Genomic DNA, 13,522 nt, shown 5'->3' with positions numbered 1-13,522 from the left:
CCACCATCCTTCGCTTTCTATGCGCTTCCTCACCTCCCCATTTATCCACCTACCACTGCCACTCACCCCAATTCTTATGCAATGTGATCCATCTGTCTCATAGTCACCCTCACCCAATGCAATGCATCCATTGGGTGAATATGTCACCTTCAGTCACTCACAGGTCTGTTCTTTCACCCCTTGTAGGAGAAGAGAGCACAAAATGCAAGGGAGAGGGTGAGGACTGGAGATGGACCACCACAAATAGTCCAGCTGAGGAGTCCGTGGAGATAAGTGGGAGCTTTTTCCCTTCGTTGAGGGTTCTATAACAAGGGGACATAGATTCAAGGTAAAAGGCGGGAGGTTTAGAGGGAATTTGAGAAAGAACTTTTTCACCCAGAGGGTGGTTGGAGTCTGGAACTCACTGCCTGAAAGGGTTGTGGAGGCAGGAACCCTCACAACATTCAAGAAGCATTTGGATGAGCACTTGAAATGCCATAGCATACAAGGCTACGGACCAAATGCTGGAATATGGGATTAGAGTAGACAGGGCTGATGGCCGGCGCGGACACGATGGGCTGAAGGGCCTCTATCCGTGCTGTATAACTCTATGACTCTATCAGCATCCCTATCCATCGGAGAAGGAGAGATTGGGAACCCGCAGATGCCTGGTGACAGAACTTAAACATCTTTCACATACATGACGACTTTATTTCATCAATGACTGAACTATAAGAAACCTGAATATGGTAATTGGCAAGATTGTTACTTTGCCATGACTAATTCATTGCGCTTTCTGTTGTCTTCCAGGGCCTTCAAGTGTAGAAGAAGAATGTGCGGAGATGTATGACATCGATTCCTCAGAGGACCTCATTGCTTCTGAGGGTGCACCTTCACAGGACGTACAGCCATACACCACCTGACATAGCCATACTCACAGAATCATATCTTTCAGCCAACGTCCCAGACTCTTCCATCACCATCCCTGGGTATGTCCTGTCCCACCGGCAAGACAGACCCACCAGAGGTGGCGGTACAGTGATATACAGTCAGGAGGGAGTGGCCCTGGGAGTCCTCAACATTGACTCTGGACTCCATGAAATCTCATGGCATCAGGTCAAAAATGGGCAAGGAAACCTCCTGCTGATTACCACCTACCGTCCTCCCTCAGCTGATGAATCAGTCCTCCTCCATGTTGAACACCACTTGGAGGAAGCACTGAGGGTAGCAAGGGCACAAAATATACTCTGGGTGGGGGACTTCAATGTCCATCACCAAGAGTGGCTCGGTAGCACCACTACTGACCGAGCTGGCCGAGTCCTGAAGGACATAGCTGCTAGACTGGGCCTGCGGCAGGTGGTGAGCGAACCAACACGAGGGAAAAACTTACTTGACCTCGTCCTCACCAATCTACCTGTCGCAAATGCATCTGTCCATGACAGTATTGGTAGGAGTGACCACCGCACAGTCCTCGTGGAGATGAAATCCCGTCTTCGCTCTGAGGACACCATCCAACGTGTTGTGTGGCACTACCACCGTGCTAAATGGGATAGATTCAGAACAGATCTAGCTGCTCAAAACTGGGCATCCATGAGGCGCTGTGGGCCATCAGCAGCAGCAGAATTGTATTCCAGCACAATCTGTAACCTCATGGCCCGGCATATTCCTCACTCTACCATTACCAACAAGCCAGGGGATCAACCCTGGTTCAATGAGGAGTGTAGAAGAGCATGCCAGGAGCAGCACCAGGCGTACCTAAAAATGAGGTGCCAACCTGGTGAAGCTGCAACTCAGGACTACATGCATGCTAAACAGCGGAAGCAACATGCTATAGACAGAGCTAAGCGATTCCACAACCAACGGATCAGATCAAAGCTCTGCAGTCCTGCCACATCCAGTCGTGAATGGTGGTGGACAATTAAACAACTAACGGGAGGAGGAGGCTCTGCAAACATCCCCATCCTCAATGATGGCGGAGTCCAGCACGTGAGTGCAAAAGACAAGGCTGAAGCGTTTGCAACCATCTTCAGCCAGAAGTGCCGAGTGGATAATCCATCTGACCCTCCTCCCAATGTCCCCACCATCACGGAAGCCAGTCTTCGGCCAATTCGATTCACTCCATGTGATATCAAGAAACGGCTGAGTGCACTGGATACAGCAAAGGCTATGGGCCCCGACAACATCCCAGCTGTAGTGCTGAAGACTTGTGCTCCAGAACTAGCTGCGCCTCTAGCCAAGCTGTTCCAGTACAGCTACAACACTGGCATCCACCCGACAATGTGGAAAATTGCCCAGGTATGTCCTGTCCACAAAAAGCAGGACAAATCCAATCCGGCCAATTACCGCCCCATCAGTCTACTCTCAATCATCAGCAAAGTGATGGAAGGTGTCGTCGACAGTGCTATCAAGCGGCACTTACTCACCAATAACCTGCTCACCGATGCTCAGTTTGGGTTCCGCCAGGACCACTCGGCTCCAGACCTCATCACAGCCTTGGTCCAAACATGGACAAAAGAGCTGAATTCCAGAGGTGAGGTGAGAGTGACTGCCCTTGACATCAAGGCAGCATTTGACCGAGTGTGGCACCAAGGAGCCCTAGTAAAATTGAAGTCAATGGGAATCAGGGGGAAAACTCTCCAGTGGCTGGAGTCATACCTAGCACAAAGGAAGATGGTAGTGGTTGTTGGAGGCCAATCATCTCAGCCCCAGGGCATTGCTGCAGGAGTTCCTCAGGGCAGTGTCCTAGGCCCAACCATCTTCAGCTGCTTCATCAATGACCTTCCCTCCATCATAAGGTCAGAAATGGGGATGTTCGCTGATGACTGCAGTGTTCAGTTCCATTCGCAACCCCTCAGATAATGAAGCAGTCCGAGCCTGCAGGCAGCAAGACCTGGACAACATCCAGGCTTGGGCTCATAAGTGGCAAGTAACATTCGCGCCAGATGAGTGCCAGGCAATGACCATCTCCAACAAGAGAGAGTCTAACCACCTCCCCTTGACATTCAACGGCATTACCATCGCCGAATCCCCCACCATCAACATCCTGGGGGTCACCATTGACCAGAAACTTAACTGGACCAGCCATATAAATACTGTGGCTACGAGAGCAGGTCAGAGGCTGGGTATTCTGCGGTGAGTGACTCACCTCCTGACTCCCCAAAGCCTTTCCACCATCTACAAGGCACAAGTCAGGAGTGTGATGGAATACTCTCCACTTGCCTGGATGAGTGCAGCTCCAACAACACTCAAGAAGCTCGACACCATCCAAGATAAAGCAGCCCGCTTGATTGGCACCCCATCCACCACCCTAAACATTCACTCCCTTCACCACCGGCGCACTGTGGCTGCAGTGTGTACCATCCACAGGATGCACTGCAGCAACTCGCCAAGGCTTCTTCGACAGCACCTCCCAAACCCGCGACCTCTACCACCGAGAAGGACAAGGGCAGCAGGCGCATGGGAACAACACCACCTGCACGTTCCCCTCCAAGTCACACACCATTCCGACTTGGAAATATATCGCCGTTCCTTCATTGTCGCTGGGTCAAAATCCTGGAACTCCCTTCCTAACAGCACTGTGGGAGAACCGTCACCACACGGACTGCAGCGGTTCAAGAAGGCGGCTCACCACCACCTTCTCGAGGGCAATTAGGGATGGGCAATAAATGCCGGCCTCGCCAGCGACGCCCACATCCCGTGAACGAATAAAAAAATAAATAAAAAAAATGAGTCTACGCATGCCATGACCATGGCAATGCTGGAGATGTCTGCCACCTTCAACAGGATGACAGATACTTTACCCATGGCCTTACAACACATCACAGATGTGCACCAAGCTGCTGTCCAGGAGAGTGGTGAGAGTGATGTGACGCTGGCCCAGGAAAGGGATGATGGCAGAAGGGGACCTAGAAGTGGGGACTTCACTCAAAACACTCCCACGTTTCACCGGCTGCCCCCCCCCCCCCTCAATCAGTACCCAAAATGTTGCCTCCTCTCCCGATGGCTAAGTCTGCCCCTGCACAGGTGCAGGTGGAGCATTCTTTGGCGGGGCCCTCATGGGCTCCAAAACCCAGAAGTCGTGGGCCAAAAGAATCTCAAAAGTCAGGGCACGGATCTGAGCAGCCTGCCACGACCTCTGCTGAAGCCACAGGAGATGCACCACATAGAAGTGATAGGAAGCAAAAGAAAAATTGTTGTACGTTCTATGTAATTCTGTGTAATGAAGCATAAGTTCAAACAATTACAGTTAGCCAAGGGTATGCACAAGGATGATTGAAGAAATGTTACGTTGTTAATTTCCTATTTTTTTGGCACCACTTCCACCTCTTGACCATTATTGCGTCCCGAGTGTTAAGTCACCGTTTCATTTGAATGAATGCCAGTACAAGACAGGACCCATTAGGCAGATGTGATGTGGGCGTTTGCGTGGTTGAAGGACTGTTTTGTGCAGGGGGAGGGTTGGTGGTGGTGGTTGTACCAGCCTGCCTGAGTAACTAAATATCTCTCTTGTGCCACTGTTATTATGAGAACCTGTGTGAGTCGAGGGCATTCCTGGCAGCTAAGTGTGCGCGGCTGGTCTGGTGATGGATGCTGCCTCATTATATTCCCCCTGGTGCTCCTCATCCTCTTCTTCAATGTTGTCGCCAACAGAGAATGATTGATGAGCGCCTTTGTCCTCCTCCACCTGTAAACCTCTGCTGCGCTATGTTGTGCAGGATGTAGCACACCACAATTATTCTGGAGACCCTTGCTTGCGAGTACTGAAGGGCCCCTCCAGACCTATCCAGGCACCTGAAGTGCATCTTCAACATGCCTATGGTTGCTCAGTGACACACCTTGTGGTGATGCAACTCTGTTTGTAGCGCTGTCGTGCCTCGTTGGTGGGGTTCCTCACAGGTGTCATGAGCCAAGTTTGCAAGGAGTATCCCTTGTCTCCAACGAGCCAGCTCTTAAGTCTGTCTCCTGTTTGGAAGAGGTCTGGAATGTTGGACTGGTGCAAAATAATGCATCATGACAGCAGCCAGGGAATCTGGTGCAAACCTGCATGAATCTCCTCTTGTGGTTGCACACCAGGTTTGCATTGATGGAGTGATAGCCATATTGGTTTATGAAGACTCCTGGCTCATGTGGTAGTCCTCGGATTGCCAAGTGTGTGCAATCGATTGCGCCCTGCACCCATAGGAAGCCAGCCAGAGAGGCGAAACCCACTGCCTGCTCATTCTGGCTGTTGTTGTCGTGGGGGAAGCCCATGTAATCGGACGCCCTGGCAAACAACCTATCACCTGCCTTATACATTTATGTGCAGACAACTGACACACCCTGGAGATGTCACTGGTGGCACACTGGAAGGAGCCAGAGGCAAAGAAATTGAGGACAGTGGTTACCTTTACTGCAACGGGCAATGTATGGTCACCAGGTCCAGCAGGGAGCACCTCTTTCTCAAGGAAGCTGCAGATGTCTGTGACCAGCTGCAGATGTCTGTGACCAGCTGCAGACTCAATCTGAGCCTGTGTAGGCACTGCTTATTCGAGAGGTCCAGGAAGCTCAAACTCTGCCTGTAGACCCTCTCACATGGGTCGTGCCTCCTGTGACCTCGGCCCCTCTGTTGCTCCCCTCTCTGCTATTCTCCAGATCCAGATCTTTGTTGTGCATCTGGAGATCCCAACACAGCACGAGATGGCTGCTGTGGATGGTCATTTTCCTCCTCCTCAGATGTCCTCTCGAATGCACCATTGCATCCCCTATCATGATCTTGTCAACTTGAGAGCCTCCAAAGTTTTGCTAAAGATGTCTCAACACAAGAACTCTCAGCCAAACGTTTGCCCGAGAGAACTGAGAGACCAGTTGCAATACCTGAGCTTTAATTAAGATGGGTCAATCACAGGGGTAAAAGCCCAAATCAACTTCGGCTGAATCTCACTTCCGTTTCACTGTCAAGATTCAGAAGCCCCAGGAAACCCGTTCAGGAGCCCTTAAATTTGTTTATTTTTAAGAATCAATTAAAATTAACCTACCTCAACGATCTTAATTGACGCAGTAACTACCCGCCCGCTGGCAGTAATTGGGCATGTGACATTGGCTGCCCGCGCACATTCAAACACGCCCACATTAAATACGGACGTGGGCGCGCTGGAGCCGAGTTGCGCTACAAAAATCAGTGATTTTCACTATCCGCCCACTCCCAACCCACCTGTTCTTGGGGGGTAAAATTCCTCATGAGTCTTGTTTTCAAAATAGTAATAATGCAGGAGGAGGAGGAGCAAATCAGAGATTTCAAAGAGCAGTGGCTTGAACAATCTGTGAACAGTAACAACAAAGTCACAGAACATTTTTCCACAGTATTTTTAAAAATACATTAAATGTATACTTTCCCTCTCCACATGAGATATTGCCGACACAGATAACATGACGCTGCATATCCCCTCCTAATGGACTATCAGGAATCTGACATGAATCGTTGTTACAAATTTGGGTCAGTCACAGGTATGATTCCATGGTTCAGTGGATGTCGGTCTCTCCCTTAATTGGTCTGGTTGCCTGCTTTTTTTTTTAGAGAAGTTGACTCCTGCTGGCCTGTATCTGCTAGCGCGGTAGCGGGACCCGAAGTGTAACAATGAAACTCCCTTGTGATCTGGGCTGGATCTATGTATTTCAAGCATGTGTACTCCTTTAATTTCCCCAAAGGCGGATTGAGTTAACACTAGGCGAGATATTATTTGATTCTGTTAATAAGTTGCTTAATTCCACAGTAGACAAAACATACAGAACATTGAGTATGGTGAAAGTCACTTGATGCAATCAGTTCAACTTTTGTTACACATGCCATTCGAAAAATAAAAATCACACGTACATTAGCCCACTTGGGAGATTCTTACTTAACATAGAAAGATGGAATCCCTCTGCTCTCTATCCTACCGACAGTACGGAGAGAAGATAAACGTTCCCTGCACCAAGCAGGTAAATTGGCTGTATGTATCACAAGTACACTATGAGCTCTATGAGCTGCAGTATGGAATAGATTATGAACTGCAATATGCCAATAATAATATTTCTGGGGTTTATTCTGTTTCACCCCAATTTTAGAATTCACTGTTGAGGGCTGATTATCAGATTTAATTAGGTACCATCCTAAAAGCCAGAAGGCTTTACTGTAAGAAATTGGATACATGATATGCAAATATATGCAATGTATGCAAATCTCCCAGGATTGATATAAAGCCACAACCTATGTCCTAACTAGAATATGAAAAGTAAGAGAGAATATGCACTTATGTAGCCTCAGGATGTCCCAAAGCACTTTACAGCTAATGAAGCACTTTTTAAAAATGTAGTCACTGTTGTAATGCAGGAAAGATTGCGGCCGATTTGCACACAGCAAGGTCCCACAAAAGGAATGCAATAAATGACCAAATAAACTGTTTTAGTGGTGTTGGTTGAAAGATAAATGTTTGGCCAGGACAACTTCCCTGCTCTTCTTCAAATAATGTCATGGGATCTTTTACATCCACCTGAGAGGTCAGATGGGAGTTAGGTTTAATGCCTTGTCAGAAAGATGGCACCTCCGACAGTACAGCACTTGATTGTTAGCGAAGATTATGTGCTTAAGTCCTGGATTGGGGCTTGAACCCATAGCCTTGTGACTGAAGTGAGAGTGCCACCACTGAGTCAAGCTGATACAAATTTTATGAAAAACAAGATATACCCCATTTGACAGTCAACGGTAATTGCAGGGACAGATATCAGATACTCAACAATGGTGACAGTGAGAGAGTTAGGAGGAATGACTGTGAGCATGTCCAGACAAGTATTTTGGACCTCATGATATTCACTGATATCTTTAAGCAATCATACAAATACAAATCCCAAGTGTACATACTGGGCCAAATTTGGATTTTTGGCCGTTAACCTGATAAGTAAATGATTGTGGAAAATCTTTTCAATGTTTAAAAAGAGTTAGCCTGCATCGTCAATTTGTGACGTTTATATAACTCCCTTTTCAATCTGTCCCTCCCAGGCTCTGGCAAGGATATCTGAATCTTGTCTCCCATTGCTTGAAGGCTGCAGGAATAATCGAAAGAACTGGGAGATGCTAGCTGCACAAAAACTGACGAATGGGGAAAAGAAATGAGATATAAAGCCTGGTGATTTACCTGGCAGCCTATCGAGGAAGCAGGACTCTGATTTTTTTGGATGAATTTGGAGCTCACAAGCTAGCTTTTCTGCCTATTGTCTATAAATAGGCAGAAAACATTTTTAGTACTTCAGTAAAATGGGAGCCATTAGCTCCTAACTGGTAGGGTTATCTTCCAGGCCCACTTTGACAAGCTCTTATTTTCGGTTCAATTGTTTCACTTTCACAGATAATAAGACAACCTCTACCTTGCTGAATATATCTGCTGTTTGTTAATGGCAGTCAGGGAAGGAAGAGGACAACCTGGTCCTAGAGCTTGAAGAATCCAGTGGTTTCACATCCCCTGATATTTTCATATAGCAAGAAATGTTATTAATGCTTATAGTTTTTTTTTTAATGTATAGGTCAAATGTAAATGCATTGGTCAATAATTATTCAAAAATGATGATAATCTAACACATCTTTGCACAATGTTTTATCATTTTCTAACTAGATCTGGCCCATACAAGCACAGTTCTTTCAATACAGTTTAATTAGCAATTTGTTTTTGCACATGTACATATAATTCTTATGGAGAGTTTTCACTGCATACCCTGAATATGCAAATGTTCTTGGACACGTACTTTCCAAGAATGAAAGAAAAGGCTGTGGTCTGGCCTGGGATATGTGTTATCCCTGGGTAAGAGCAGATTTTCTTATTAGCCAATCCACCAAGAAGACTTATAGGGTCTCCCCGAACACATTTAAATTTTGTTTATTTAAAAATATCAAGATTAGGCTACTTAAAAATGAATTTGTCATTTGATCTTGCATGACAAGGGATGGTGGCAGTCTGATCTTGTAAAGATAAGTCTGCCACATTTTACAGAATTGTCAGAATTTTTTTTATATGGAATAGCATGTTTTAAATGTCAAAGTACATGTATTTCAGTGCATTGATGATAGGAACACAAGGCAGTAGCAGGAGACCATCAACAATTTATTTTGGTATTTTTGTATGTGGTAGCCAGTGACTTTGCAGGATATGTTTTTGCACAGTTTCTGAACATTATAATTAGTTATAAATGCTAATTTATGACACAAGTAGCAATGGTTATAGTGGAAGTTGATTAATCCTGTGCTCCCAGTGTTGTGGCCTTATTTGCAACCCATGCTCCTTGCAATTGTGGCTCTCAACTGGGCGCATGGGATTGGTGATTTTACTCATCTGTTTTATAAACAGAGTGACCCTACTAACCACCCACTTTGGTACTGCATTATCCTTTATATCATCAGGGTATAGTTTGGAATGTTAGATTATCTACATTGTGGGGTCTTCATTTTTTTATGGCAAAGCTGTACATACTGCAGGAGCTAGTCCAGTTTGTCAATGATAAAAATCATAAGGACCTACTCTTCTTAAGGCATGTGACATTATCATACTGGGACAGTTCCCAGGTAACCTTCTTAATCCACAATGCGTAAAGCCACCTTTCTGGGTTAGTGTTTTTCTTTGCAGACGAGATGAAAGATATTGTTAAATTTCAAAACCTATGGGGGTGGGGGATGAAGAGGCACTAATTGAAACGATTCTTGTTATGTGCAGTACTCTTTGATTTAAAGAGTGAAGAGGACATACAAGGCAGTAGTCTAACCTTCTACTTCATTACAGCTTCCTTCACATACCGAAGCAGTATGACTTACAGTATGGAGGTTGGAAGCCTTCTTAGTTTAGATGAAACACCTACAATGAGAATAGATCTACCAAAATTTAGATAATGCCATGGTTGCTCCAATTAGCAGCTCTGCAAATGCTATTTAAGGTGATATCTCTTTAATGTTAGACCAAGATATAAAAATCATTGTGATTTTTTCCCATTCATAATATAGTTTGTTATCTGCAGTATGTGGAGGATACTGTAATGATGATATTTCTACAACATGGATACTATAACATTGAGCTTGAATATAGAACATGGGAACTGAGTTCACAGCTATGGTTTATAACCTAGATGGCCCCATGGCTGTTTTCAAGTGTACCATTCAGCCAAGGTCAGGAAGTACCAGCACTGGACAGGTTTTCTTGATTATGTTTAAATACTGGTGGGTGAAAAATAAATGTCTGTAAATTTAATTAATGATACCAACCTCATTAACCATACCAAGAAATTCAAGGCAAGCAAGTCAACCTGAATGTTGTGACAGATCCTTCAACTGACTCAGTATTTCCAGTTCCCCTGTACAGTGCAGGTGGAGCTAACTTGTGTTATTTGATCACATTTCAGTTGCTGTTTAAACTGCTTCCTTGCTTTTCTGGTCCTTTGCAACCTTCTAAAATCATTACTAAGGGACAACTGACACCCAAATCATAGCTCAAAACAAGAGAACTCTCTGTTGCTGGTGCTATTCTGAAGGGGAAGGTTGGCTAGAAACATTGGAGTGCCTCATGAGGGCATCTTCAGTTGAGTCTGACTTTATTTTCAAACATTGTGATCAAATAGTTGTTCAATTTTAAAACTGTAGCTCACAAACAAGTTGTTCCTTTAGGCAAAATGTAGATATTTATTTTCATAAAATATTATCACAATATATCAAGTTGTCAAACAGCAGTGTAGTTGTATGGTTTCTGTATGACCTGGGCACTACAGGGATATCAGTACCTGAGAGAATTTTCTTTAACATCAGTGGCAAACCTTTCAGACTTGTATTGCTATGGCATAAACTTAGCAAAAAAAAGTATGTTGTTCAATTATTTATTTTATTACACTAGATTGCTTACAAGTATCGTATGAATTATAAATTCTAAATTTCACGTTAGAATTATAGTGCATTGGGTTAGCACACTATCCTCCCATCTCCGTGGCCAAAAATGGTAGGTTGAAGGTTTCATCTGTCTTTTAGTTGTAATGTGACCATGGGTCTATAGCGTGAAATTGCTCCTAATTAAGCAATAAATTGGCAATCTCCTCTAATAAGGTCACAGGGATGACTGACATGGAAATGGCAATGTCACACTGTTGCATTCTTCTAAAGTTGGGGATTTGGTACAGTGTTGGATAGATTAGAGAGAGCTTCATTTTGCAGCTGGTTGTGCTCTACCTGGCGCAGGCGTGCTTAATGCCAGCTTTGGGTACCTGAAATAGGTAAATGTTCCGTTCTCCAATAATAGCATACCTTGCCTTCACCAAAAATTTAAAAGCCTACTTTAGATTCCCTACAAAATACATGGACTTGGAAACAACATGGGGCTCCATGGACATCTCCATCCTCAACCATGGTGGAGCCCAGCTCACAAGTGCAAGAGGTAAGACCGAAGTGCTTGCAAGTGCTTCTGCCAAAAGGGCTGAGTGAATGATTCTAAGTCTCCTACCAAGATCCCCACCATCAGCCAATTCAGTTCACTACACATGATATAGAAACATAGAAAAATTTACGGCACAGAAGGAGGCCATTCGACCCATCATGTCTGTGCCAGTCGAAAAAGAGCTACGCAGGCTAATCCGACTTTCCAGCACTTGGTCCGTAGCCCTGTAGGTTATGGCACTTCAAGTGCACATCCAAGTACTTTTTAAATGTGATGAGGGTTTCTGCCTCTACCACCCTTTCAGGCAGTGAATTCCAGAACCCCACCACACTGGGTGAAAACATTTTTCCTCAGCTCCCCTCTAATCCTTCTACCAATTATTTTAAATCTAAGCACACTGGTTATTGACACCTCTGCTAAGGGAAATAGGTCCTTCCTATTCACTCTATCTAGGCCCCTCATAATTTTATACACCTCAATTAAATCACCCCTCAGCCTCCTCTGTTCCAAAAACAACCCCAGCCTGTCCAATCTTTCCTCATAGTTAAAATTCTCCAGTCCTGGCAACTTCCTCGTAAATCTCCTCTGTACCCTCTCTTAGGCTATCAGGAAGCAGAGGAGTGCACTAGTCATAGCATTGGTTATGGGTCCTAATAACATCCTGGCTGTAGGGCTGAAGACCTGCATATTACAGTTAGCCAGCCCTAGCCAGGCTGTTCCAGTACAGCTATGACATTATCCAACAAAGTGCAAGATTGCCCAGGTATGCCCTACCCACAAAAAACAGGAAAAATCTAACCTGGCCAGTTACCAACCTGTCAGCCTCTTCCAAATCATCAGTAAAGTGGTGGTAGGAGTCATCAATAATGTCATTAAACAATACGTACTCATCACAAACCTTCTCACCGACTTTCATTTAAAGTTCTACAAGAACCACTAGGCTCCAGACCTCAACACAGCCTTGAAGCAGATATTGATGCAAGAGATGACTGCGAGAAGAGAGGTGAGAGTAGCTGATCTCAACGTCAAGGCAGCATTTGATCAAGAATAGCATCAAGAAGTCCTAGCAAAACCGAGGTCAATGGGGGTGAAAGGTAAAACTCACCAGTGGCTGGAATTATGCCTGACACAAAGGAAGATGGTTATGGTTGTTGGAGACCAGTCATCACAACCTAGGACATTACTGTAGGAGTTCCTCAGTGACCTTCACATAAGGGTAGGAGTGAGGATGCTCACTGATTTTCAACTCCATTCACAACTCCTCTATAATGAAGCAGCTTGTGCCAGCCTGCAGCAGGTCGTGGACAACATCCAGGCTTGGGCTGTCTAGTGGCAGGGAACAGTCATATCACATAAGTGTGAGGCAAAGACTATTCCAACAAGAACAGTCCCAACCCCATCTCCCTGTCCTTCAACAGAACCACAATTACTGAGTTCCCCATCATCAACATCTTGAGAGTCACCATTGACCAGAAACTTAACAGGAGCAGCCAAAACAAAATGTGGCTACAAGAGCAGGATAGGGACTGGGTACTCAGGAGTGGCTCACCTCCTGATGCCCCAAATCCTCTCCATCATCTACATGGCTCAAATCAGGAGTGTGATGGAATACCACTTGCCTGAATGGGAGTAGTTGCAACAACACTCAGGAACCATCAATGCCATCTAGGACAGAGCAGTTTGCTTGATCGGTGTCCATGCTACTAAACTCAATATTCACCCCCTCCATCACCGGCGCACTGTGGCTGAAGTATGTATGATCTACAGGATGCACTGCAGCAACTTACCAAGGTTACTTCAACAGCACCTCCCTCCTCTGCTAATTCTAACACTAAAAAGGATGAGCAGCAATGTTGTGGAAACACCATCACCTCCAAATCCCCCTCCAAGTCACACACCATCCTAACCTGGACATATATCGCAGTTCTTCCATTGTGGCTAGGTCAGTATCCTAGAATTCTTAACTTAATATCATCATGAAGCACCATCACCACTGGGACTGCGGTGGTTCAAGGAGAAGGCCCACCACCATCTTCTCAGTGTAGCTAGGGATGGGCAATAACTTGCAAGCGACGCTCATATCTCAGGAACAAATTGAAAAAAAAACAAAATTGTACCTAAAAGGTTTC

General features: G+C 45.2%; 1 protein-coding gene across 1 annotated transcript in view; it reads left to right on the top strand.

Annotated features, from left to right (window-relative positions):
- pde5ab (phosphodiesterase 5A, cGMP-specific, b) overlaps nucleotides 1-8,842 on the top strand; it is a 137,102-nt gene extending 128,260 nt beyond the window's left edge. The window contains exon 21 of the mRNA XM_067990869.1: nucleotides 7,994-8,842. Coding sequence (XP_067846970.1) covers nucleotides 7,994-8,107 — 114 coding nt within the window. The 3' untranslated portion in view covers nucleotides 8,108-8,842. The remainder of the gene's footprint in view (nucleotides 1-7,993) is intronic.
- Nucleotides 8,843-13,522: the final 4,680 nt, after the last annotated feature.

The sequence above is a fragment of the Heptranchias perlo genome, chromosome 1, assembly GCF_035084215.1.
Source record: "Heptranchias perlo isolate sHepPer1 chromosome 1, sHepPer1.hap1, whole genome shotgun sequence".
Lineage (NCBI taxonomy): Eukaryota > Metazoa > Chordata > Chondrichthyes > Hexanchiformes > Hexanchidae > Heptranchias > Heptranchias perlo.
Note: the sequence above shows the minus strand (reverse complement) of the source record. Positions and strands in the feature narration are given on the sequence as shown.